At 30.0% G+C, this 24,178-nt stretch overlaps 5 protein-coding genes across 5 annotated transcripts; 4 read left to right on the forward strand and 1 right to left on the reverse strand.

Annotated features, from left to right (window-relative positions):
• Positions 1-2,344: 2,344 nt before the first annotated feature.
• C922_03994 (hypothetical protein) lies at positions 2,345-2,905 on the reverse strand (the record flags this gene model as incomplete). Its single annotated transcript, XM_008819581.1, has 2 exons — positions 2,345-2,514; positions 2,668-2,905. The coding sequence occupies 2 exons, from the start codon at positions 2,903-2,905 to the stop codon at positions 2,345-2,347; spliced, it is 408 nt and encodes a 135-aa protein (XP_008817803.1).
• A 4,182-nt stretch (positions 2,906-7,087) lies between these two features.
• On the forward strand, positions 7,088-7,795 carry C922_03995 (hypothetical protein; the record flags this gene model as incomplete). Its single annotated transcript, XM_008819582.1, has 1 exon — positions 7,088-7,795. One exon carries the CDS (start codon positions 7,088-7,090, stop codon positions 7,793-7,795), a length of 708 nt encoding a protein of 235 aa, XP_008817804.1.
• A 7,738-nt stretch (positions 7,796-15,533) lies between these two features.
• Positions 15,534-15,791, forward strand: C922_03996 (hypothetical protein; the record flags this gene model as incomplete). The annotated part of the gene is made up of 1 exon (XM_008819583.1): positions 15,534-15,791. The coding sequence occupies one exon, from the start codon at positions 15,534-15,536 to the stop codon at positions 15,789-15,791; it is 258 nt and encodes an 85-aa protein (XP_008817805.1).
• Positions 15,792-19,493: 3,702 nt separating this feature from the next.
• Positions 19,494-19,712, forward strand: C922_03997 (hypothetical protein; the record flags this gene model as incomplete). The annotated part of the gene is made up of 1 exon (XM_008819584.1): positions 19,494-19,712. The coding sequence occupies one exon, from the start codon at positions 19,494-19,496 to the stop codon at positions 19,710-19,712; it is 219 nt and encodes a 72-aa protein (XP_008817806.1).
• A 3,415-nt stretch (positions 19,713-23,127) lies between these two features.
• C922_03998 (hypothetical protein) lies at positions 23,128-23,691 on the forward strand (the record flags this gene model as incomplete). Its single annotated transcript, XM_008819585.1, has 1 exon — positions 23,128-23,691. The coding sequence occupies one exon, from the start codon at positions 23,128-23,130 to the stop codon at positions 23,689-23,691; it is 564 nt and encodes a 187-aa protein (XP_008817807.1).
• Positions 23,692-24,178: the final 487 nt, after the last annotated feature.

Here is a 24,178-nt window from a genome sequence, read left to right on the forward strand (position 1 = left end):
AATTTAGAAATACAATAGGAAAGGAAATACACTTTTAAGGTCAAATATGTAACTCAAATTCTTCAAAGCGGAGACATGAAATTCACTGCTCATAAACTTATTTATAGAAAACATGCGCAAAATGAAGTTAACACATATTTACTTACGAATAAATAAGGACACTAGTTTACATGGAAATGCTTCTCTTAAAAATCATCTACTCACATGCCTGCTAACAATACAGCACTTAACCCATTTAAGAATGCATCTCCCTTTCTGTAACATCTTTTCTCTTCGCCTGACATTATTACCTTCTAAAATTTAGACGTAATACATTTTGCTCAAATGTGTTTTTATGTCCCCATTTCGGATTTGTATTCTCCCAGCATAATCATATGTTCGTTGTGCAGTTGTGAAAAGTGTGTGGCTTTGGTTTTCTTGAAATGTGAGATGATGGCCATCTGTCAGTATATTAACGCAGGCTGATGACAATTAATAAGTCTATTGTTGCATTACTAACCCTGTCTGTAACACTTCCGAAAATGGAAATCCGGAATTCAACCGAAAAATAAAGCAAACCTAAATATAGTACAGTTGCGAATAAATCAGACTGCATTGAAGGAAGGATATTTTTTTCAAACATGCGGAAACTGTAATGCATATTCGGCCAATTTACAAATTAGGGTTACTTATGCATGGGATAACTCCTATGCTTCTCTTTAAGGAGATCGCATTATCCCTCTCTAGTGTACCAAGAAGACATCCTCATTGCTGCATTCCGCAACAGTGTAGCCTCCCTCAAGACAACTCTAAATTATACTTTGTTATTCTTATAAAGTTCATTTAAATTTTAAATGATCCTTTGGAACTTATTCAGTGCTAAGCAAACAGCAAAATATCGTAAACGCATTACTCACTCACGCAGTCGTCTACAAATCTGTGAAATGAACCACGAACAGCATATTCATAGGAGAACGATAATAGTACATAATTTTGAAAACATGCGCATGTCTTCTTTATACTCTTAGGAATTTCTTTCGTAACTGAAAAGAAAAAACAGAGAAGGAACTTTACAACAAAATAAATCGTCCTTTCGGGGCTCTTTCCCCTTATGCTCCATTCCTGCAACAAGACTCCGTCACATGTGTCATAATGTATATTTACACGTCTTACGCCTCCCTCTCCTAAATTACTTCCACGTGTTCAAAACAAGGCTTTTACCGCGCTTACGATGCATTGCGGTCGCTCGAGGACTAGCACTGTGCGAAAGGGTGACAAAGAAGAAATTCTCTTGAACATGCCATAATTTAAATCCTGACAGAATATTGGAACATAACTTGTGAAAAACAAACAGATAAAGAACTTCTCATTTGCAGACTAGGAGTTATTTTCAGAGGCATTGGCTTGTTCTTGGCCATAACAGATCAGTAAAAGAGAAATTAAAGCATGAAAGCTCGCTTAGTTTCCATAGCTGAAGAAGTCATCTACATTGTTTATTTTCGAAGCATTATAAACGAGAGGACATCACAGCGACGTATGAAAATATTACTCAGTGGTAATGAAACATATCATACGGACTTGCATTCCTTCATCTGGCATCCTAAAGTTTCTTCGCTCTATTTGTGCTCTTTAGGATAAAACGTTGTTAAATGTCGCTTCCTTAGTTTATCCATTATTCCGAATTTATTACTCATTTCTTTTCAACAGAGAAACATGTCCTTCGGTGGGGGCTTCCCATTTGATAGGGAACATTCGTAACTTGGCCCTCCGCTTTCTTCTGCACAGGTGATGGACATTTTCCAATATTGCTATTCTTCTAATATAAAGAATATTTACAGAAAATTTACCTTAATTTCATATGGATCCTCAGGACATAGTCTAAAGGTGACACGACAGGTAACTGTTAATTCTTCTCAGGTGTTCTGCTTCATCCACGTAATGTGAACTGAAAAGCATAAAAAAGGGAGACGAATAGTAGAAGCATTACTGAAACGCTATTACTCCTTTTCTCCCCCATTTTCAAATGGACTTTCCCCGGTTTTAACATTCGTTATAGTAACATGAAAGTTAAATTGTCAAGAGAATACCCACCAGCGAAGAGATTAAAGAAATAAATGTGCCAATCGGAAGATTATCCTCCTAATCCATATAGGGAGAAGCTTAAAATGAGGAAAAACAACAGAACAGCACACAATAAAATGAAGAAGAGTGCTCAACTTAAGAAAAAGAAGAAACAGACACGTCACATAGAATGTCAGTCGTGGGAATGCACACACATTTGCGTTACTATGGATACCCTCGCCTCTGCTATGTGTAACAGAGGGATGCATATCTGCTCAGAGAGGGAAAATATGCATTTTTTTTCTCAGATAAAAACACTTCCTATAGTAACCAGCCTATACACGTCGCTCCCCTCCGAAGCGCAGACGAGTTCGGAGGACAGATCCATGATCTTCTTCAAGATATCCTCTTCCCCGTCCCCCCAGAGGGGGCTATGCTCCACATAGTCCAGTGTGTGCATTCCCTTATTGTTAACTTCAGTTGGTTGTAGAGACATGGGAACCGGGCATAGTAGCACAAAATGTCATCTTTAGAATGAATAATCAACAGCGGAATATTTTTTGTGAATGTGTTTTATGCTATCTTCTAAGTTCTGCAGTGCTCTCAAAAGTTCATAGGAAAAGCTACACATCGTTTCCTCCTTAGATCTAATTTTATCATACTCAATGAAATATTTAACATGGCTCTTCATTTTAAAAAGATACGTCGCGAGAAGTCTTACCATTGCGAAACACTGATGAGTTAACTTCAGCAATGTGAGAAGAATTCGGTGAAGTAAGAACGAATTTATGGATGATATCTTCTCAATTGTTATCATCAGGGGGAGGCACATACAATCTCTGATGCTTAGTTCTTCATTTTCCATTTGAAATGCGAACTTCCACTTTTTTCAAATCTGAATATAATTCTAGGAGCTTCCTGATTTATAAGGAAACTAGGCAAGGTTTACTTTAATGCACTTTCTTAATTATAGTAGGATAAATAGACACTTTATTTTATGTTTCGTTAGCACTTTTTGGTTAACCTTAGAGACCAATGATGTATTATTATTTCATCATTTTGCTCTTGAACAAATAATTAAATAAACATCTGACAAAAAGTTGAATTTTTCTCAACAACATATCTACCTTTACATAACTCACATGCTGATAGTATGTATTATATATATGTTTGTATACTCCTCCTAAGGATTACATTTATTCTCTTCCGTTGGAGAAGACATTTATAAAGAACTTTCTTATGCATATGACAGTGCACAGAACAAGACCGATATAATTCCTTTCCTGAGAAATATTAATTTCATGCTACATTATACGCCTCTTCAGGATGCTTATGCTTTTATGATAATAACTAATATAATTTTTCTTTTACTTCCTATACATGTGTGGTATGTTTATTCCTGTACACTTTTATCACGGTTCATATATACTATTCTATATAAATCGTTAATGTAAAATTATTTATGCCTTATAATGTACAATTATTATTTCTTTAATGTGAAAAAGGAGAACTTATTGGATCATTTTTTTCACTTCAAACCTTTAAGTATTTCATAAAATATTAATGTTAGAAAAGAAGTATTGTATTAAAACACTACATTCGGAAAAGAACCATCCAAAAAAATGTAGAGACTTATTTTTACTAAAATCATAAAGTTCAATCCGCACATTCAGAGCAATTTTTTGCAATAACCCACTGAATAAAATAAACGATATTGTAATTACGTAAATAGAAAACTGATAAACATAATCTTGAATAGTCCAGTGAAGAAATAAAAATATCCACACATACAAAAACAAAGTCATGTAACCCTTATGTACGAAAAAATGACGTAGAGTACACTTTTTAACAAATATAAAACGCTACTTTGGAATTGTACATTCCTTCATCCCCCTGAATACAACCTTTGCTCGATATAATAACGAACTATAACAATTTTAAAGAGGTGCTTAATGTCTTACTATAGCCTTCATACGACGTGGACTAACATAAATTAACAAATAGTAAAAAGTTTAAACTCTGTAAGAATATTCAGCACTTACACATATAATTCAAATTTCACGTAGCCGTTCACTTTAAGTGAATATTATTAGCACATGGAGAAAAAAAATGAATATTCTTACTAGTACATTATATCCATTTTTACAGCATTTTGATAAATTTGCTTAAACCAAATAGAAAAGTAAAATATAACGACATGGGCAAAGCGTTTAATCACGCAAAAAAAAAAATTTAAATATTTATACACATGTATAAAAAATACATCAAATGATGGCAAAAAATAAACTAATTAATAAATAGAATTTACTCCAATACGTAGAACTGTGTGTAAACTAAAAATCAGTATTCTATTAATGATGGTGCAAATAATAAAACAAAAAAACATCTATTGAAAATACTCATAAGAAAATATTCATAAAACTCAATATATATCATATAGCAGAATTTTGATATATGTGCCACTCTATTTACTAATTAATTAATGTCCCATGAAGAAAAAAAAAAAAAGAAAAATGCTCTCTTAACATCATTATATGTCGAAACGTTTTAAAAATTATAGTTCTCATTTATACGGATCCCTAGTGTGCTTCCACATATAGCACTCAAAAAATAACTTTTCATTAATGCCAAACCCATAAGCAATTATGCATTACTTCCTAATATAGCAATATGGAATTATAATAAAGAACCTCCCAATTACCAAAAAAGGAATAACTTCCATTCATATATCATTAAACCCTTTTATTTTTCGATGGAATGACATATTTTATTCATAATATCTCCTTTATTATTTCATAAAATATCATTTATACAAAGGTATTGAAATATTACGTTGCTATTAATACCACGTCACTGTTCATATTTATACAGAGCACACTAATGCGCGAGCCTCATAATACTTATAGTAATCACACAAGTACCCCACCATTATATATATGCATATTAATAACCGACAAAGTTTGGGATACGTTAACTAAAATATAGCAGCTATAAGAATCGTCGGAAGGAAAAAGCAGAAATCCAAGTAGAGGTGCAAACGAGTAATTAAAAAAAATCATAGGATTAGTTAAAACTACATTTTTCTAGTTCACTATATAAAATATATCGCTATTTATATTCCCTTTCCTATTAATAACCTTTTGATTGTATATTTCTACATTAAAATTTTCTTTATGAATACGTGCTAAAAGAAAATATAATAAAAACTCTATCGTACCATGATCACTTTCATGAAATTGAACTTCATAAAATACGTTATGTAAAATTACGCATATATTCAAAGCCAACATATACAAAATTGCACAGAAATTATTTATCTCTATAGAATAAAATACTCTATTTTATTAAGTTACCTGAAGTATAACTACTCCCTAAAAAATTATTATAGAATAAGAAACCACTCACAATTCACAATGCTTAAATACGCGTTCATTACATATATTTAGTTCAAAATTATTTCTGCCTTTGAATGAACACATACATTACTTATAGATGTTACAGCCTCACTGAATTATATACATAATACATTAAACAATTATTTTATGCTACTTCTGATCGAACATAAATATATATAGCCCTATATCATTCTTTACACAACATAAAACAGGAATAACAGCTGCTTAACTTCGACATATTCTATAACTTATCCTAAATTGAAGAATCCTTTATAATAATTCAAAACTTTATAACACTCTATGGAATATTATATATACACTCTACGGAATTTACTTCGCAAATGTGACCCTTTAACTTCCTACAACTACTATTATTTTTTGTTGTACCTATATACCCAGCTCAAAATGGAAAACCCTTATGTATTGCAGCGCTAATGATAGTAATTATTTTTCTATCTAGTTCTTTTTCATTTTCACCAACTCTTCTGTACTTATCAAAATATATTGCATCCAATAAAAGAGTCTAGCAGAATATTCCTCATTTGACGCAGTTACCTAATGATTCGTAGATATTATATATTCGTAGTAATATGAATACACATATTTAACATTGCATACGCCAGAATGCCCTTTCAGAAAATACAGAATTTGAGAACAATATAAATCAGTCTAACTATTATTCCAAACTTGAAGAATTACACACTTAAAATTATCACTTTAGAAGAACACTTCCGCACATATCGCAATAGTAGCTGTCATCGATATATACACACAGAGAATTGCTTTAATAGTAATAAAGGAGATAGTTGAACTTGCAACTGATATTATGTACTCCACTACGAGATTCAACCTTGTCAGGACACAAAGGCACTACTGAACCTGAATTAACTTCTGCATTTCTGCTTACTATCGAATGAAATATATAACCCTTCAAGAAAGTTATGTACCTGTTCTTACAAAGTGTCAATATATAGAATACACAAATGGCAAAAGCTTACGCTTTTCTATATTCTGTATCTATTTGAAATTACATTGGGCAAGAAGTTATAAGGAACTGTAGCGAAGTATTTAAATACTGGCGTGTGAAATATAAAACATACATTTGGAAAACGCTGACGTGACAATATAAGGCAGTTTATATTTAAGAGGATATGGAAAAAAATATAGAAGACAATGAAAAATTCGAAAATTTCAACAATAACTCTTATGTTAGGGGTGTAGTATTGTGCTACTTGTTTGCTATATATTTTAATTCATGCTAAAATTAAGTTATGGGTATATTTATAAAGAAGGGTCCGAATATATGTCGTTCTAATAATGGAAGCTGCTCCAGGAGCGGAACCTCCACCAAGATTTAATCTTTTTGAGGATCAAAAGTTGCTACCGTGTCCCGAGACGTCACCCACGAATGCGAGAGAAGTACTAAGATTTATTTTATGCAAATGGGATTTTATGGTAAAATATGTTCAACATGATACCATTTGTGCTATTATAAACGATAGGGCTCACGTTATTTGTAACAATGAAGAAATAGCCATTGCAGTTGTAGTGTTTTTTTTTTGGACATTGTTTAGAATCCTACGTAGTATAATTCGCAGAGTAAGAAATAATATTGATCAAATTTTTTTCACAACATACATAAGTAGTACTTCATGAACACGTGTAAGAATAATTCACACAAGAAATGTAATATACATATCTTCTGTAACTCAATTCTTCTTCAGGTTACGAAGGCTGTAAAGAAGTCATGTAAAAGTAAAGGAACCCTTAAAAAAAAAAAAAAAAACAGAACACCAGAAGAGGAGGAATACGAAGAAACTGCCGAAGAAACTGCCGAAGAAGAATCAGAAGAAGGTTACAACGAAGACGATGAATACGATGAAGAAGATGAAAACGATGAAGAAGATGAAAACGATGAAGACTATGAAGACGATGAAGACAAAGAAAACTGTGCACATGGAGCAGATACGTTACAGGAACGGGTGCATCAATGGCTACAGGCTAATCACCGGAGCCATAAACCTCGGATTCGTGAACAATTAATGCATGAAAAGATAATGCTAAAACCGCAGATAGTATATCGACATTGGGAGCAACGACAAATGCAGCAACCACAAACAGTGCACCCCTATAAACAGGAACCAGAGGCTCCACAACCAGAAATGCTACAACCACAAATAGTGCATCCTCAGATTCAACAGGAACAAATGCTTCCATCGAAAATGCTGCATCCACAACTACGTGAAAACGAAATATATAAAAGAAAAAAAAAAGAAAGAAGGAAATTCTCTTCCGAAAATAAACGAAATCATTCGAATGATGATATATTTAATTTAAGGTATCATGCAAGAATACAATAAAGAATAGCACACTTTGAATCTTATATTATGCATATTAACAACAGGGGTGGTGACAGCCGGTGTAAATTATATTCACAAGTAAATAATTGAAAAATAACAGAAAGAACAGAAATTAGAGGGAATTTTGGATAACATAGTTAAAATATAGTCAAAGTAAAGGAGTATGTACAGTAGATTCTAGCATTCGTCCTAATGAAATAGTATCATTAATGAAAAAAAAAGATATGCTGTAGCTTAAGTCCTATAATAAACATACAATAACGACGAGAAGCAATTAATGTTTCAAATATAGTAGAATTCACCTGGAAATTTTGTAAAAGGATGTACTCCAATAACTTATATCCAAAATAAGCCTTATAGACATGTGCACACGTAGATATTCGAACATAAATACTTACAGAATTATGTATAACAGGCACTCTTCAATTCGTACTGTAGCAAGCCATAGTACTAAACAGCTGAATGTGAATAATAAGTACTACAGAAAAAAAAAGGAAAAGTGCGCACCCATAGAAATGATAGATAATTCCTATAAGATTTCACATATATATACAATACAATTCAAGAAATGATGGTGAATATAGATTTCCTTTTCATTTTTAACTATACACAGTTATGACGTAATAAATAAATTAGTACTTTCGAACCTACATGTAATGGAAGAACAAATACTACGAAAAGACTTATAAACAACGATAAGATATATTTTCCTTTCAAAAAAAAGAAAAAATTGGAACACGACTAATTCTTATGGTAATTTTTAATAAAAAATAAGATTTAGAAAACATGCTTATATCTATTTCACCAAATTAAAAATATAAGGACAATGACCCTCTGCAATATATAAGGTAGCTCGAAAGAAAAAAGGAATTACACATATTTAAAAAGAATTCGACAGCGAACACAACTATGAAATATACTATTAGGATATTTAGCGGGAACAATATTTTATTCAACAGCTCATTAAGCAATAGAATGTGGTAACTGCAAAGAATAAACGGCAAACATTAGGGTAATAAGTACTACAGAAAATATTTTCAATAAGTACTAGAAGACTCTTTTATATGAAATATTTTTATGAACATATCAAGAGGCCCTACTCAATATTCAAAAAAAAAAAAAAATAACTTCATAAGTGGCACCGTAAAGTGCAGAGAACGATTTTACCATGTCAGCTGCATTGTTTTTTCTCAGTGCCCACAATATACAATAAGGATAAATTATCCAAAAAGTGAGACGCACAGATGTTTTTGCATTATATATACAGTACAAGAAAAACTTATAACACCTCTGGTCCTAAGAAAACAATGTTTAAAAATTATTTGAAGTACTCAGTTAACGCTCCCCTTCAAGAAAAGTTAAAAATGGTACTAGACACGAAAGAGTATATACCAATTAGATGAAACAAATTGAAGTTCCTTAATATTTATCGTATTTGTATTTGCTTCATTCGAAAATGTATTCCTATGAGTACTCATCTGAGTTGGTCTGTACCGTGAACATATTTGGCATTATTTGAATACATACTTCAAAATATTTTGAACAGATAATTCAAGCTTTCATAATAGAAAGATTATTCCGTAATAACTGAACAATGGCTCTCATCACAATATCACATTTCTTAAAAACCTACATGTTCTGAAATTTTAATATTCACTTTTAGTAAGCGTTCAGTAACTATGTAATCCGTATGAACAGGCGTCACATGGTTATCAATAGAGGAAATAATACACATAAGAATGAATATTATGCTAACGACAACTCATTTGTTACACTCTCAACGTCCATATCAGTACATTCGGTAACTTTACAGCACAAGATAAAAAATAAAGTAATATAAATATAGTTAATTTTGCACAATAAGGCATAGCATGGGGGAATGCAATGAAACCTACCAAATGAAGTATCCGCTGAAACATAGAGACAACTATTATTTGTAATTATTACTCTAATAAAGTACTATTGAAAATTCATGCATTCTGCATTCGAAGTCAACTTCTGCAGCATACAAATATCTGAACAATTTTTACTTATTAACCATATATATATTTGTATATGCATTTAAGCATGTCATTATAAAGACATATATAGCTCATCTAAAATTCCTTTATATTTTTATCTATGTCTTTCTTTTTTCCTAAAATTCATTTGTCTATGCCATATATATTTTATTCATAATAAATAAGAAGACAACAAATGATTTAACTCGTGTTATTCTATTTGAGCTATTACTGAGGTTACAAAATTTATACTCCTCCAAGGATTCCCCTAAAGGGAAATTTTTTCCCGCTATATTAATAGGATGAATATTTTATACACCCCATTCTGGATTACATAGGAACCTCTTAGGAAAAGTAAATATGAAACATTAACATATATTGTGTTCTAATTCTCACGTTCTAAATATGTATACCTCTCACCGAATTATGCTAATATCAGCAAATTTTTAACATATGAAAACAGTAATTATTTAATGATTACACAAAATTATCCGGGTTACCATATTATAATGATCTTTATGAAGTTTTATTCTGTTATACTAGAGCATTCCCGGGATTCTTTTCCTTTAGTCAAACATTACATCCGTCATTACTGTAGTAAGGATTACAACACATTCTATAATACTACGCATAAGAGACAAATTATATTCCCTTTATCTCTTACACTTTCATTTTTCTCTTTGACCTAATATAATAATCTCCGCGTACATTAAAATATTTACGCACTCATCCCGATTGACACCAACTATTTTTAATGATTCTATTTTCTTTGTGTGTATGCTTTAATGATATAAGAAAATTGGATATTCCGCTATAACAACCCAGTTATATTGAATGGGTGTTATCATGTGGCAGAAACACATTATAATATAGCACACAGTTTCTCCTATATGCAGTAATATATAAGTTATCGTTAAAGGGGGTAATTACATATAACGTACCATCGTAAAGCTAATGGAATTAGGAATTTAACTCTAACATGCAAATAAAACACACAAACATATATATATTACATGTACACATTTCTAATTATTAGCATTTACTCCAAAATTGTATAAATAAATTACTTCCCTGTTACAATATCTCCTTTTAAGTGCTAATCAACAATTTCGGAATGTTAGTGACCCCCCTTTTTTAATAGTTATCTAATACTATTTTAGCGTCATTCCCTTAAAACTACTATTGCGTGAAAACATTAATAAGAAAAATTGGTTCATATTCAATTAAATAAATAATATCTAATTCAATGCTTATCAGTCTACTGCTTTATACATTAATAGATAACAATTTCACATTTCCCCTTCGGAAAAGTACTGCGTCAAAGACCATTTCATGTGCTCGTGTTTACTAATAGCATGAAATACGCACTTCCACGCATTCCCAACTGACAATGAAGCATTTTTATACATAAAGTTATAACTTAGTCTAATCCCCAATGTAAAACTAACACAAAATTTTAAGAAGTACATAAAATTTCACAAACAAGGGAAAAAAGGAAACAAAGACTATTACAAAATATGGATTGTCTACATATTAAGCGCGCTAGGAAATAAGTAGGCCGCCATTATAAAAACTAGAGCAGTTCGTGTCTTATTCATTATGCGCACTTACTTATGGCATTCTATTACCAGTTCTTCCCTTTTCTGTTTATACTGTCACTTAACCATGTTCTATTAAGTATATTAGTTCTAATCTTATTAGGCTATATAATATACTAATTCTATATTTCTGCACATTCGCAGAAGAAACAGCTACCAATAGGAAACTGGGTATCCTCAGTGAAGTTGTGATTCCCTGAAGTTACTAGTATAATAATGTTTTCCCCATAGCATGGTTTCACACAAAAATGCAAGAGCACACATCTAAATTAATTAGGCGTCACCTAATTTTTCACAGAACACAGCGAACAGAATGATGAATAGAATAAAAACACAGAAGAACAAGTTTTAATACACAAATCATAGGCACAAATACTGGTTCTTAATAATAAATATACAGTAATACTGCTACCTGAGCAAAACAATATGGATATCATAGGAAAAATATAATATATAAATAAATTTTTAATAGTTTTAAGGAATGATACTGTAAATATATTTCAAGCACTAAACACTTTGTTCTTGACGCTCAAGTTAGAAACTATAATGTCTTATGGAATACTTTAATAATCGTTCATTATGATATTACGCTGCTATATATTACAAGAAGTTTACAGTTGATGAGTACTAAAAACTATTAAAAAAACCTCGATTATTAATAAGCATATGTAAGTTAAATTATAATGCGTTTTTTACGTGAATCAAATATTGTTTGCACCTAAAAAAAAATAAAAACACAGTCACACCCAGCATTGCTATGAACTCATTAATGATCCTCAAATGGCCTATTCTCAATTTATGCCAATTAAAAATGTTCACATTTAAAACTGCATTAAACAAAAGTATAGATACATATTCGAACATAATGTGCAAATACAATATGATATGGAACTAACCAGTTACCCATTAGAACTCTTATTTAAATCTACAATACTAAAATAAAACGATATAGAGTAAAATTAAAATTTATAACCTCACGGTTATTATTATTATTATTAAATACTTCTTCATGTAGCACACACATAAGAATTAAAAATAATACCTATAATAAAAAATACACAAATACATGGATAGACATACATTTTGTAAAAAAAAAATTAGTATACGTTACCTTCCAATTGCTGTATAATAGTACGTTATTAACAAAAAAGAGAAACTTCAGTGCCTCAGATGATAATGTACTTGTTGAATATAATTTAAAGAATTTGCTAAATCACTTCACTCGCATTTTTTATTACTGTTATTCCACACAGGAATACTTCAATTATGGGGAAACTGACGGTAGACTCTCACTTAATGTAAAGTAACACTTAATACAGGAATGTCTAATTATACAAAAAATTATAAAACTAACAATCCAATAAACTAATTCATATATCTTTTATCACATTGCTCTTCATTAGTAAAACTCGCATTTTATGAATAATTACCTGATATCCAATAACATTAAATGTTCTTCACACTGTAATATCGCAAACATTTACAAGAGTTTTCGTTGCATGTGTATATTCATATATTTTTAAAACGTTTCCCCCCTAAAAGGATTTATTCGCACCTTTAGTAATAACATTGACGTAGTTATATATTTATTGTATATACATATGTAAGCACAAGAATTAATTGAGAATTGTTTAAATTATAATATTAATTAAAATATATGCAGTTAGAAAAATTGTTAAAGGGAAAAAAAAAAAGTAACGTATAAACACAGGGGAGGGGTGAAAATTCATAAAAAATAGTTTAAATCATATAAATTCAATTATGCAGTATATGCAAATAATTTCTGATTTTATATTATCTTCTTATTTACAAAAAATTCCCCCCTATCATTCGGTTATACTGCTAATGTTTCAGGTGAGTATCCCGCATTTCAGTGCATAACATAAATTTAATATGTAGCCTACCCATCCATTGATTGCCACTGAAACGAAACATTACAAAAGAAATATATCATGAAAAAATAAATATAGAGGTAAGGCATATGATATAAAAAATAATCACATTAGAAAATTAAGGAATTAACTATTATCCAAAAATTAGAGCTCCACAATTCATGTAGTTATAATATATAGCAATTTTTTCCATTTATAGAATTGGCTTCGGAATAGAAAAAAATTAAGAGCCGTGTTTTACTTATATACTTCTTTATTACGTAAACTGAATTTAATATCACTTCTGCTTCTGATGAAACATATATATTCTTCAAACAACAGAAATCTAGATATTTATAGGTCACTATTCAGATATACCCCTACCAGCTTTTTGCACTGATTAAGCATATTTAACCCTTTCCAGTTTTTCACCACAAAAGAAAAGTTGTACACAGAGCTCAAAAGGGACGAAACCTCAATGTATTATATAATTAGAAATAAATTTAACAACATTCATAGTAATTTAAAGCTTCATAATAATCTATGCATTTTACCTATACACTTCGTAATTTGTTATAGAAATGCAAGCCCTTCATTACTCACAATTTCAGCTATTTATATTATTCCTTTACATCCAAAGTGGAATGGAGAATCTTCATGAGTTCAACGAAGGGTACGTAGCACTGCCTCTTAATTGACGCATTTACATGGAGCCCTATGTCGGTTTTATTAGGATATAATAATTCTGAAGAAGGACATTATAATCTTCTTCCTGGGTATTCACGTTGAACTACGTGGCTACATTACATTATTTAAACTAATAAACATGTATAAGTGAAGTTCCTTCGTTGAAAATTCTTTTCACATCGATCATATAAATATTTTCATCAGATATCATAAACTTGAAAAATTATTCATTACAGAAATATCACTTCAGAACTATTCTTCCGACATAACATGACAATAGCTATCATTCACATATGACTTACACGAAGGTTGCTCTCATTGGCATAAGCGTGATGACTACTGCTTGCAGCAATACCAGTAATTGTACAAAGAGAAGCATTGAAATGAAGAAACAAAGTCATACACATGTATGAACAATCTTCTTTCATGCTTTAGCTAACAAGAAAAAATATATGACCACTTAAGCTGTTTATACACCCACTATGAAGTATTTTTCTCTAAAATACACAAATGCAAAAAGACTGATACTCCGTACAATTTTGTTACAAGTTGAAATTTTACACCAAACGACACTTTAAAGAATACTAGTACATAATTTAATCACATGTTTGTAAAATGTCAAAACTTTAAAAAGTACCAAGTGCATAGTAATAGGAGAACACTGTAGTTCAAGAAATATGGAAAATTTACATTGACCATTGATGAATAAAAAAAAAATGTAATCATCGGTGTCTTTCAGATGGGTTGTTATCCGACATTTTTAATTTATCTTTATTTCACTTATAATCATGCTATGAAAAAATTCATTAAATCTATAGTGGTATAGCCTTAACACTAAAAATGGTTGATGAAGAGACAGAGCAACCAGTCTCCCTTTTGAGACCTAAAAAGGAACCCATAAAAGGGGTTGAAAATATCGGGAACCCTGTACTAAAGTTTCTATTACGTCCTATAATATTGCTTTTCGATGCGATCATAACGTTCTTTCAAGAAAAAATACTGTGTCCTGCTTTTGATTATGATGAAGGACATATGCTATGCTGGAATAAAGAAATAACATGGCCACTCTTCATTTTTTTGGTTACATTTTTTTATAATATCTGTTATCCTATTATTTTAAGAGTAAGGGGGCAAACTATTCGAAAGAATTCATAATATATGTAAAGATTTCATCTATATCATTAAGAAATTTTTATAACATAAAAGTGTTAAACACACGTTTATCTATTCCCTTTGCTTTAGATTATTAAGTTTGTAAAGGAATATAGGGGTGTAAAAAAAAGGTCGCGAAGAAAAAGAAGGAAAATGAGAAAAAAATATGAAGAGGGTGAAGAATATGATGAATACGACGAAGAAGAAAGTCAACAAAAACATGGTACAAAGAACAGTTCACAAAGGAAAAAGAAGAATAGGCGAAGACGTAGGGGACAAATTTCTCAACAGCTAATCAGTGACTATACCATGGAGCTTGATCAAACATATCCAACTTTAGTTCAACAGTCGCAGATTCACGACCCTCCCATGATATATCCACAAATGGAAATTCCACGATATGAACAATCTCAAATAGAACTTCCACGATATGAACAATCTCAAATGGAAATTCCACAATATGAACAATTTGAAATGGAATTATCACAATATGAACAATTTGAAATGGAATTATCACAATATGAACAATCTGAAATGGAAATTCCACAATATGAACAATCTGAAATGGAAATATCACAATATGAACAATCTGAAATGGAAATTCCAGAATATTAACAATCTTAAATCGAAATTCCATAATATGAACAACCACAAATGCAAGTTCTACAATAGGAACAGCATGAAATAAATGGAATTAAAACGAATATGGAAAAAAGGAAGAAACAAACAAATATCGCAACCAAATATGAGCATACACAATTGAAGGATCATACATATCATTTAGGTCACCATCCAATGTAGAAATAACTTATAAGAAAAGTAAAAAATAATCATAAGCTGAAATACTTTATATTGTACATTAACTATTAAAATATATATTTCGCTCTCAAGTTTTATTTGAATATTATATTATAAACATGAGTAAGACAGAAGCAAAAGTATTAAAGAGTATATTGTGATACTAATTGAAACAAGTGAAACAAAGTTATAAATGATAACATTCTCACAACGCTATCCATAATATTACAGCATTGAGGATAAAATATTATTTTCTTTCCTATGTAGAGATATAAATTAATGATAGCAACATATAATACACAAATTTGTTATTACCTTTTAATTAACTTCACGGGAACTGACACATAATGCCTAATGGCTGTTTCATTGATAAATGCACTCACCTAAGTATAAAACCTTTAATAAATTATATTAATTAACAATTTATTTTGATATATCATTTAAGGAAACACATTACTAGAACAATGCATTTACAGAATTCTTAATATTAAAAAAAATATTACATTAAGAACTGACAGAAATTCGAAGAAATTGTTTACAACATGGAACATGACTTAGAATTTTATGACATGTATATCTTAAACCCATTCGGAATATTAAAATACATATGCAAAATTAATTTAATACCATAAAATTGCAATATAAATAGTGAGTAAATAGGATATAGAATTTTCTATGTAGGTATAATCCATAATAATATAAAAAAGGAATTAACAAATAATTTAAGTGCCCGGTACGTGTGGATGTTATAGATAAAAGTAAATAAGATTATAACATTATATATATAGGACCTCTATAAACTGAGAACGCCTATAAAACAACTACGTAATGCACGTGCAATAATAAATAAAATGCAAGTGATTGCCATCAAAAATGAATCTGCAGTAATGAAAGATTATATACATTGAGACACCTTATTCAATGGAACAGATGGGTATTTCCAAGATGGCCTGTTATAATACATTATGGATAAACGTCAGAATAAGTTATTTAAGGTTATGTCTTTAAGAAAATATATAGAATAAATGAATGATCCCTGAAAATAGATATATCAGTTTGTAGGAGCAACTAATATTTTACACAAAGTTTTACAGTTACCTCTTGATGCTTTAAGGATTTCATCTAAGCAAACACATAAAGAGATAATTAACTTGTCATGAAATACCCCATCCATTTGTCAAATTATTCAATTTTGCTCTATTTCATATGTTATTAATTTTCCCTTTCATTCGTAGTTTTCACATATGTGTGTACTGTAAATACATCTGGTATAACTGTCATTAGTAAATAAAAAAATATGCAGAGAAATACAAAGCGTTGTGCGGATTACTTAATGGCCATTGCATCCAACAACATATCACTCAATCAAGAAATGTTACGCCATTATATTAGAATTTTTACTTTATAGAATTACGTTCATCTCCATTTTATTAGGATCAACAGCATTCAAGAGAAGTGTGTTATAATGTTTGATACCAAGCTTATCCATTATTACTACTATTAGGAAAACTATATTTGCAATTATTAACTTATATAATATTTTATTAAAGCATTTGTGCGTTACTAATATGAGGAAAAATTAGGAACTCATAAATGTGTTAGGAATATTTATATTCAAAAGAAATATCCTCCTGAGCTCACACATATATATGTATATATCTATATAGTTGAAAGGGTGTTGTTGTACATAGCTATTTTGTAATTCTTATACATATTTTAATCATTGAGCTATTTTTCAGAAAATTTGTTCTGTAATTGCCATATTTTATTGATTGCTAAAAAACAAATGAACAATAAAATTTTAAATAAAGTGTATGTCTCTTGTGTTGAACTAAAGTAAATGTTAGATATAATTCCCTGCACATGAAATCGTGATGTCACTCTTTTTTAAATTACCACAATTAAATATACCATACACTACATTTTTCGTAACGCACTCTAAGATAATTATCTTTTTACTTATTTATTTCTATGTAAAAATAGAACTATATAAATGTTAACATTCTGTATTAAATGCATTCCTCGCCGTTCATAACAAGTGCACAATATTTCCCTTTCATTAATTTATATTAATATTTGTAAACTGTTAGAAGCTAAGACGTTGCGAATCCTCTGAATGCAATAATTCTCCTGTTCAGTACAAATAATAAAAATTGTAATAATCCATAAGCGTCATATATCTATGGATTATAATATTACACGATCAACCATTTTGAATGCAACATTATTATTACACATTTATTCATTCATAATTCATGAATGTATTATTCTATTATAAGAATTATATTTTAAAACAGTGCAGAAAAATCCGAAAAAAAAATTTAAATAACATTCATGTAATGGATAAGGTATCGTGTTCTATGTGTAAATTTGACACAGCATATGATACAGAATCATTCTTAGTAATCGAAAAATAACGATAGAGTCCATAACAAAGAATTAATCTACAATGCTCAATAAAGCACTAAGCTAGAAAAAAAAATTATTACAGAAATGAAATGAAAATTATATAAATCAGACAAAGGTATGTTTTCGAACAGAAGAACTATAATTATTTTATTACTTTATGCTTCCTTATAATCAATAAGGTTGCGATGTTGCACATTCATGCTCCCAAAACATTTCAACCATATATTTCCTGTATTAATAATATATATATATAACCTTGAATATGGCTCAGGGTAAGAATTTTTCAATGCTGAAAACATTATTAACTTCCTTAATAAACCTTAAATATGTTTTTTACGGAAAGTAATATAATGTAAATAATATACACAATTTTGCACCAAATGAGATATTTACGATTATATATATAGATAGAAGAAAATTCCTTAGAAAACAAGTCCTGTTCATAAAATTCAATAAATAAATCAAAAATTATTATTGTGTTATACTAATATATCTCTGTTACTTGTGTATATATCTTAATATTATATCTTTTGCTTTCGATAATCATTTTTATTAACACACTCATATTTTATAAGAAACTAAGAATTACTTTATTACAATTTAAAATCTTACATTATTGTTTCAAAATATCAGATAATTTTATCCATTTATTAATGAAAATCATTGTATAGATTTTTAAGAATTGGTTAGCTCTAATTATATGTCGTAACGGAAATGAAATAATTTTCAAATTAGTTTAAAACTGCGTAGTTATCTCTAAAGTATATGTGTTATTCAATCCGTGATATTTTATTTGTTAGATATGATTACTTTTATTACACTTTAATTTTATTTCATTTCTTAAATACCCCACATAAAAAAACTATTGTCACAGAATTAGTCAGTAGTATCATGACACCATAATAAAATTTCTTATTCAATTTTTTATGTATACATCAGTTATTTATAATTTTTCTCTTAATTCATTTTTCAAAAAACAAATTAGTAATGAAAATATGCCACACTTTGTATACTTTGCAAAAAACGAAAGATGATGAATTATTTAAGCTCCATTTAATTAAAAATCGGTATCTATATCATAAAGGAAGTTATTAATTCACAACCTTAACATTAAGGAATACATTATTGAAAATTTATATTACGACGTCTGTTTTCATTAATATAATGGACGATATAATGTGATATGAAGTTTAAAGTATGCTACTCGAAATTACATCAGATTATATTTTACTGTAATTCCGAAGACTATACTACTAACACAACAATATTTAATTATAAAAATAATTTATGTACATCCAATGAATACCAACATGAATATTTAAGTTTTAATAAATTAGAGTTTTCTAATACAATTTTACTATTCGTAATGGTAATAAACAAGAGCATTCGAAGAATAAGATAGAAGAATTCAAGGAGTTGCCTAAAAAATGTAAAGACGTATCTCTCACGAAGCATTAAGGCACGAGGAAAATTATTAAGAATATATAATAATGGCATATATAGAGGGGATGAAAAGGAATTAAAAAAAAAGCGATAAAGATGTACAAGAAATCTTTCCCTTTTATTCGCATAATTTATATTTGAATTTTCTTAAATAATTTTGCAATAAAATTTACTAGATAAATAGATACATTTATTTTTTTTGTTTCACAATCTTTTGTCACAATTGTGCAAGAAGCACAAACAGCAATACAGGTGATGATACTCAAACACCGAGTACATAACAATGCTCCTCCCAAATGTTAGCAACAGGTCCAGAGACAACTATTACTGATCATATAGCAGGAGTATGTAGAACTTATTTGAACATTGAGACTATTTGCGGGAGCAATGAGCTAATGGGTATACTTGGATTCTTCCTTTTCTCCACAATAATTAGCATAGTATTTGGAATTTTTCGTAGAATACCGAAAAAAAACTCCTAAATAAATTGAACATAATATAATTTATAATGTATTTCGGTGAACAAATTAGAATTGCAATAGAACAACATCGTGTTTGTGTCCCATTTTCATTTTCTCTTTTATGGATTTTTCGTTCTAAAAGTTCTTGTAATTCCCGGAACCAGGAGTCGCCGAAGAAAAACGAATGCAACAAGAATGACAAGAAGATGGAATCTTCGAAAAAAAAATGAATAATCCACAAATGGGTAAACATCTTCTATTGAGTCAGCAAAATTCATTACAAGCACTGATACAAGGACCCCAAGGTAAGGGGAAAGAAAAAAATCTTCTAAAAAAGAATGGGATAATTCAATGAATAATGGAACATATCTTTAAGCTACTATTCATTGCTACAATAAGAAAAATCGTTACGACATTGAAAAACTCTACTTCTTTTATTAATATCCCAAATTAAGAACAATATGATGTTATATAAAAAAAATATAAGAACTGATAAATATTTTCAAGAATACTAAAATGTAATTATACGATTAATATAATTTAACCTTAAATTGAACTAAGAAATACATAATCGTAAATCATTTGGGGTATCTTTTAATGAGAACAGTGTCGTTTCTAATAATCATATGGAAGAATTAATGACAGAATTAAATTTTAATTAATTCTGAAATAATGAACTTATTCCCTGAACTACTGAACGAATTGAAAAATAAAAGTTGTAAATGATGAAAGCATAGTTGAAAACCTAAATTTATGGAATTTTAATGAAAACGCCTGTTGCAAACAGAGGAACATATTACATTATACATGAATTATCTTTCTACGAAATAATAATAATAAAAAGTAATATCACAAAAATAGAGAAACGGAAGGACAATTGTAGTAATTTTGTAGCACATAAAATAGAAAAATAAAGCAAAAATCAGTGCCCAATTGACTACGTTCTGCACCTTAAGATGGTGACAAAACTTACAAATTAATACTACAATGTGATATATAGATTGTTAGATAATATAGTAAAATCACATATAAATAAAAAATAATTTAGTGCAGAAACTATATTAATATATGAATTATTACATGGCTTATATATTATATATGTATACAAAAGAACAAGATAATATATTAACTATATTTTTAAACAGTTGTTAATTTAACTATTTCATTCTAAACCCAGAATATATATAATTAATTGAAGCATATATATATATTTTTTGGTTAAAGAAATGATATTTATAATATTAATTAATCAAGTAACTCATATCTACTATAAAAAAAATTATAAGATGTTAAAATATTCCCTATATATACATTTACATCAGTTTAATATCCATTACAGGATATATATGTTTCTTTTGGAGGAATATCTGATTTAAATATTTGACGTCAAGTTGCGTGATCACTTTTAGATATTTCAAGGATTCACCTTAAGATAATCAATAAAAATATAATTTCGTCATATTGAACAAATGACTAGTTTAGTATAATAAACCTATCTGTTAGAAAAGTGTCTTCGAACAATTATTAATTTTTTTCTTCTAGTAACACTTTACAATAATTAAGTATTATGTCTAGGAGTTTGCTATAATATTACAAATAAAAGGAATAATATTCAAATATATACGAAATATGATTCTACGTATTTATTTCTGACAATTAGTCATTTGATTACATTCAAAAACCTTGTAATATTATACAGAACAAATAGCAACATAAAAATATCTTAAAAAGTAATACCCTTTAGAACATATAACTGCTCTTGTAAACACAAGGAAGGCGAGAGAAAAATTACTTATTCGTTAAACCCATTTTTGGTAACCTATGTTTCTGAAGAATGAAATGGGATCATTGCACGATGTAAAATTAGTTCACAGCGAATTACCTTAATATTGACCAACACAGTCATTTCCATTTCCACTACTATAATGGACTACATCATGGGACTAATTCTGATGATGAAGATGCAGAGACAGCAATAATCAGATAAGAACACCCCCTTACATATCATAACAGAGGAAGAATACCTAATTGTTCGAGTAGTTTGTTTATCCTTGAAGGAAATGTACACAAATCGCTACAAATAGAAATTTTCTATTGTTTTATCACTTTCTATAATTCCGTTAAAATGGTAATATGAAGGCTTGTAACAGGAAGTTAAAAGAACAAGTCCAAAAGTGCAATAAATTCGCTTCCAAGCCGCCATATTATATGATCAAAATAATATATGTAACGATGGCATGCATATAGACATTGCGAAATGTGTAACACCTTGCAATCATGAGGTTCTCACACCGAACTTACCACCTGGCTTAATTAAATTACCATTAAAAATTCGATATAATAATATTGTAACGAAATTGTTAACCTCAGCACGAATATGTTACGTTTTTGTGTCCCAATCTGCACCTGCAATGAACGCCTGTGCGGGGACGGTAAATTCGCAAGGTGCAGAAGCATCTCAAAGCAGTGAAAGATGCAAAATGAGAAGGAATATAGCTGATGTTGGGCTAAACGCCGCAAGAGGAACTTTTGAGTTACTAAAACGTTTACATAAATGTTTTTGTCAAATCAAAAATTCCCCTTTTTCTAACCCCGAGGACACTGATTGTTCCCAATTAAAATTCGTCAGTGGAATTGTAATTATATTTGTTGTGTTAATAGTGGGATCCTTATTTGCCTTTTGGTTGGTGGTATGTGGATGCTCCATTTAAAACAAAAATTCTCATTATGCAATTGAATTTGTCCTTTTTTTCGCATGATCTACTCTTCCATTAAAACATTCAAACGTTTTACATGTGCATTACATTTTCGTCTACAAATCAGTTCACACCATCTGATGAGATTGGATATTTACGCAAGAGGAAGGCAAAACATATTCAATATTATAAGAGATTAGCGCAAGAGGAACAAGAAATGGAGGAGGAGGAGAAAATACCTGATGAAAAAACACCTGATGAAAAAACACCTGATGTGAAGATACCTGGTGAGAAGATACCTGGTGAGAAGATACCTGATGAAAAAACACCTGATGTGAAGATACCTGGTGAGAAGATACCTGGTGAGAAGATACCTGATGAAAAAACACCTGGTGAGAAGATACCTGGTGAGAAGATACCTGATGAAAAAACACCTGATGTGAAGATACCTGGTGAGAAGATACCTGGTGAGAAGATACCTGGTGAGAAGATACCTGATGAAAAAACACCTGATGTGAAGATACCTGGTGAGAAGATACCTGGTGAGAAGATACCTGGTGAGAAGATACCTGGTGAGAAGATACCTGGTGAGATGTTACCTGGACAAATGGCATCTGAACAGATGACACCCAGACAAATAGTACAGGCGAAGATGCCGTCTGTGTCCACAAATCAAGAAAAAGTTAAACATGACGAAGAACATCACGATAACCAAAAAGATAAACCAAGTGAACTTCGTAAGCGCAGTGAGCAAAATGAACCATCACAAATTACGAAGTAAAAGTCCTACAGAAATACGCGAAAAAATTATCAGTGAATGAAGAAAAACGGAAAAAATGATAAAAATGACAAACACGACAAGCATAACAAAGAACCATCAGCTTTCATTCCTACAGCTGCACAGGGACGTCTACAAAAAAATGAATTTTCTATAACACATAAAGCAAATACCGATGTGAGGCATCGTAAAATAGTAAATAGCTTCACATCAGTTATCCTTATGTCACTTCAATCGCCAAACAATTGATACCAGACTTCTAATTTTATTCATCACTAACAGAAAATATGCGTCAATAAAGATTGTAATATAAAGAACAAGCAACGGGGATAATAAAAATTTTAAACGCTTTATGTGAAGAACGAATTTGTAAAGAGGCAGCCAAAATGTACTGGACAAAGCCCCACGAAAAAAGGGACTACTAATGGTATACTCTCAGAATCGCATATTAAATTTAGCACGTAAAGAAATAGTACAAAGACGTTACTAC

The sequence above is a fragment of the Plasmodium inui genome (assembly GCF_000524495.1).
Source record: "Plasmodium inui San Antonio 1 unplaced genomic scaffold supercont1.19, whole genome shotgun sequence".
Classification (NCBI taxonomy): domain Eukaryota; phylum Apicomplexa; class Aconoidasida; order Haemosporida; family Plasmodiidae; genus Plasmodium; species Plasmodium inui.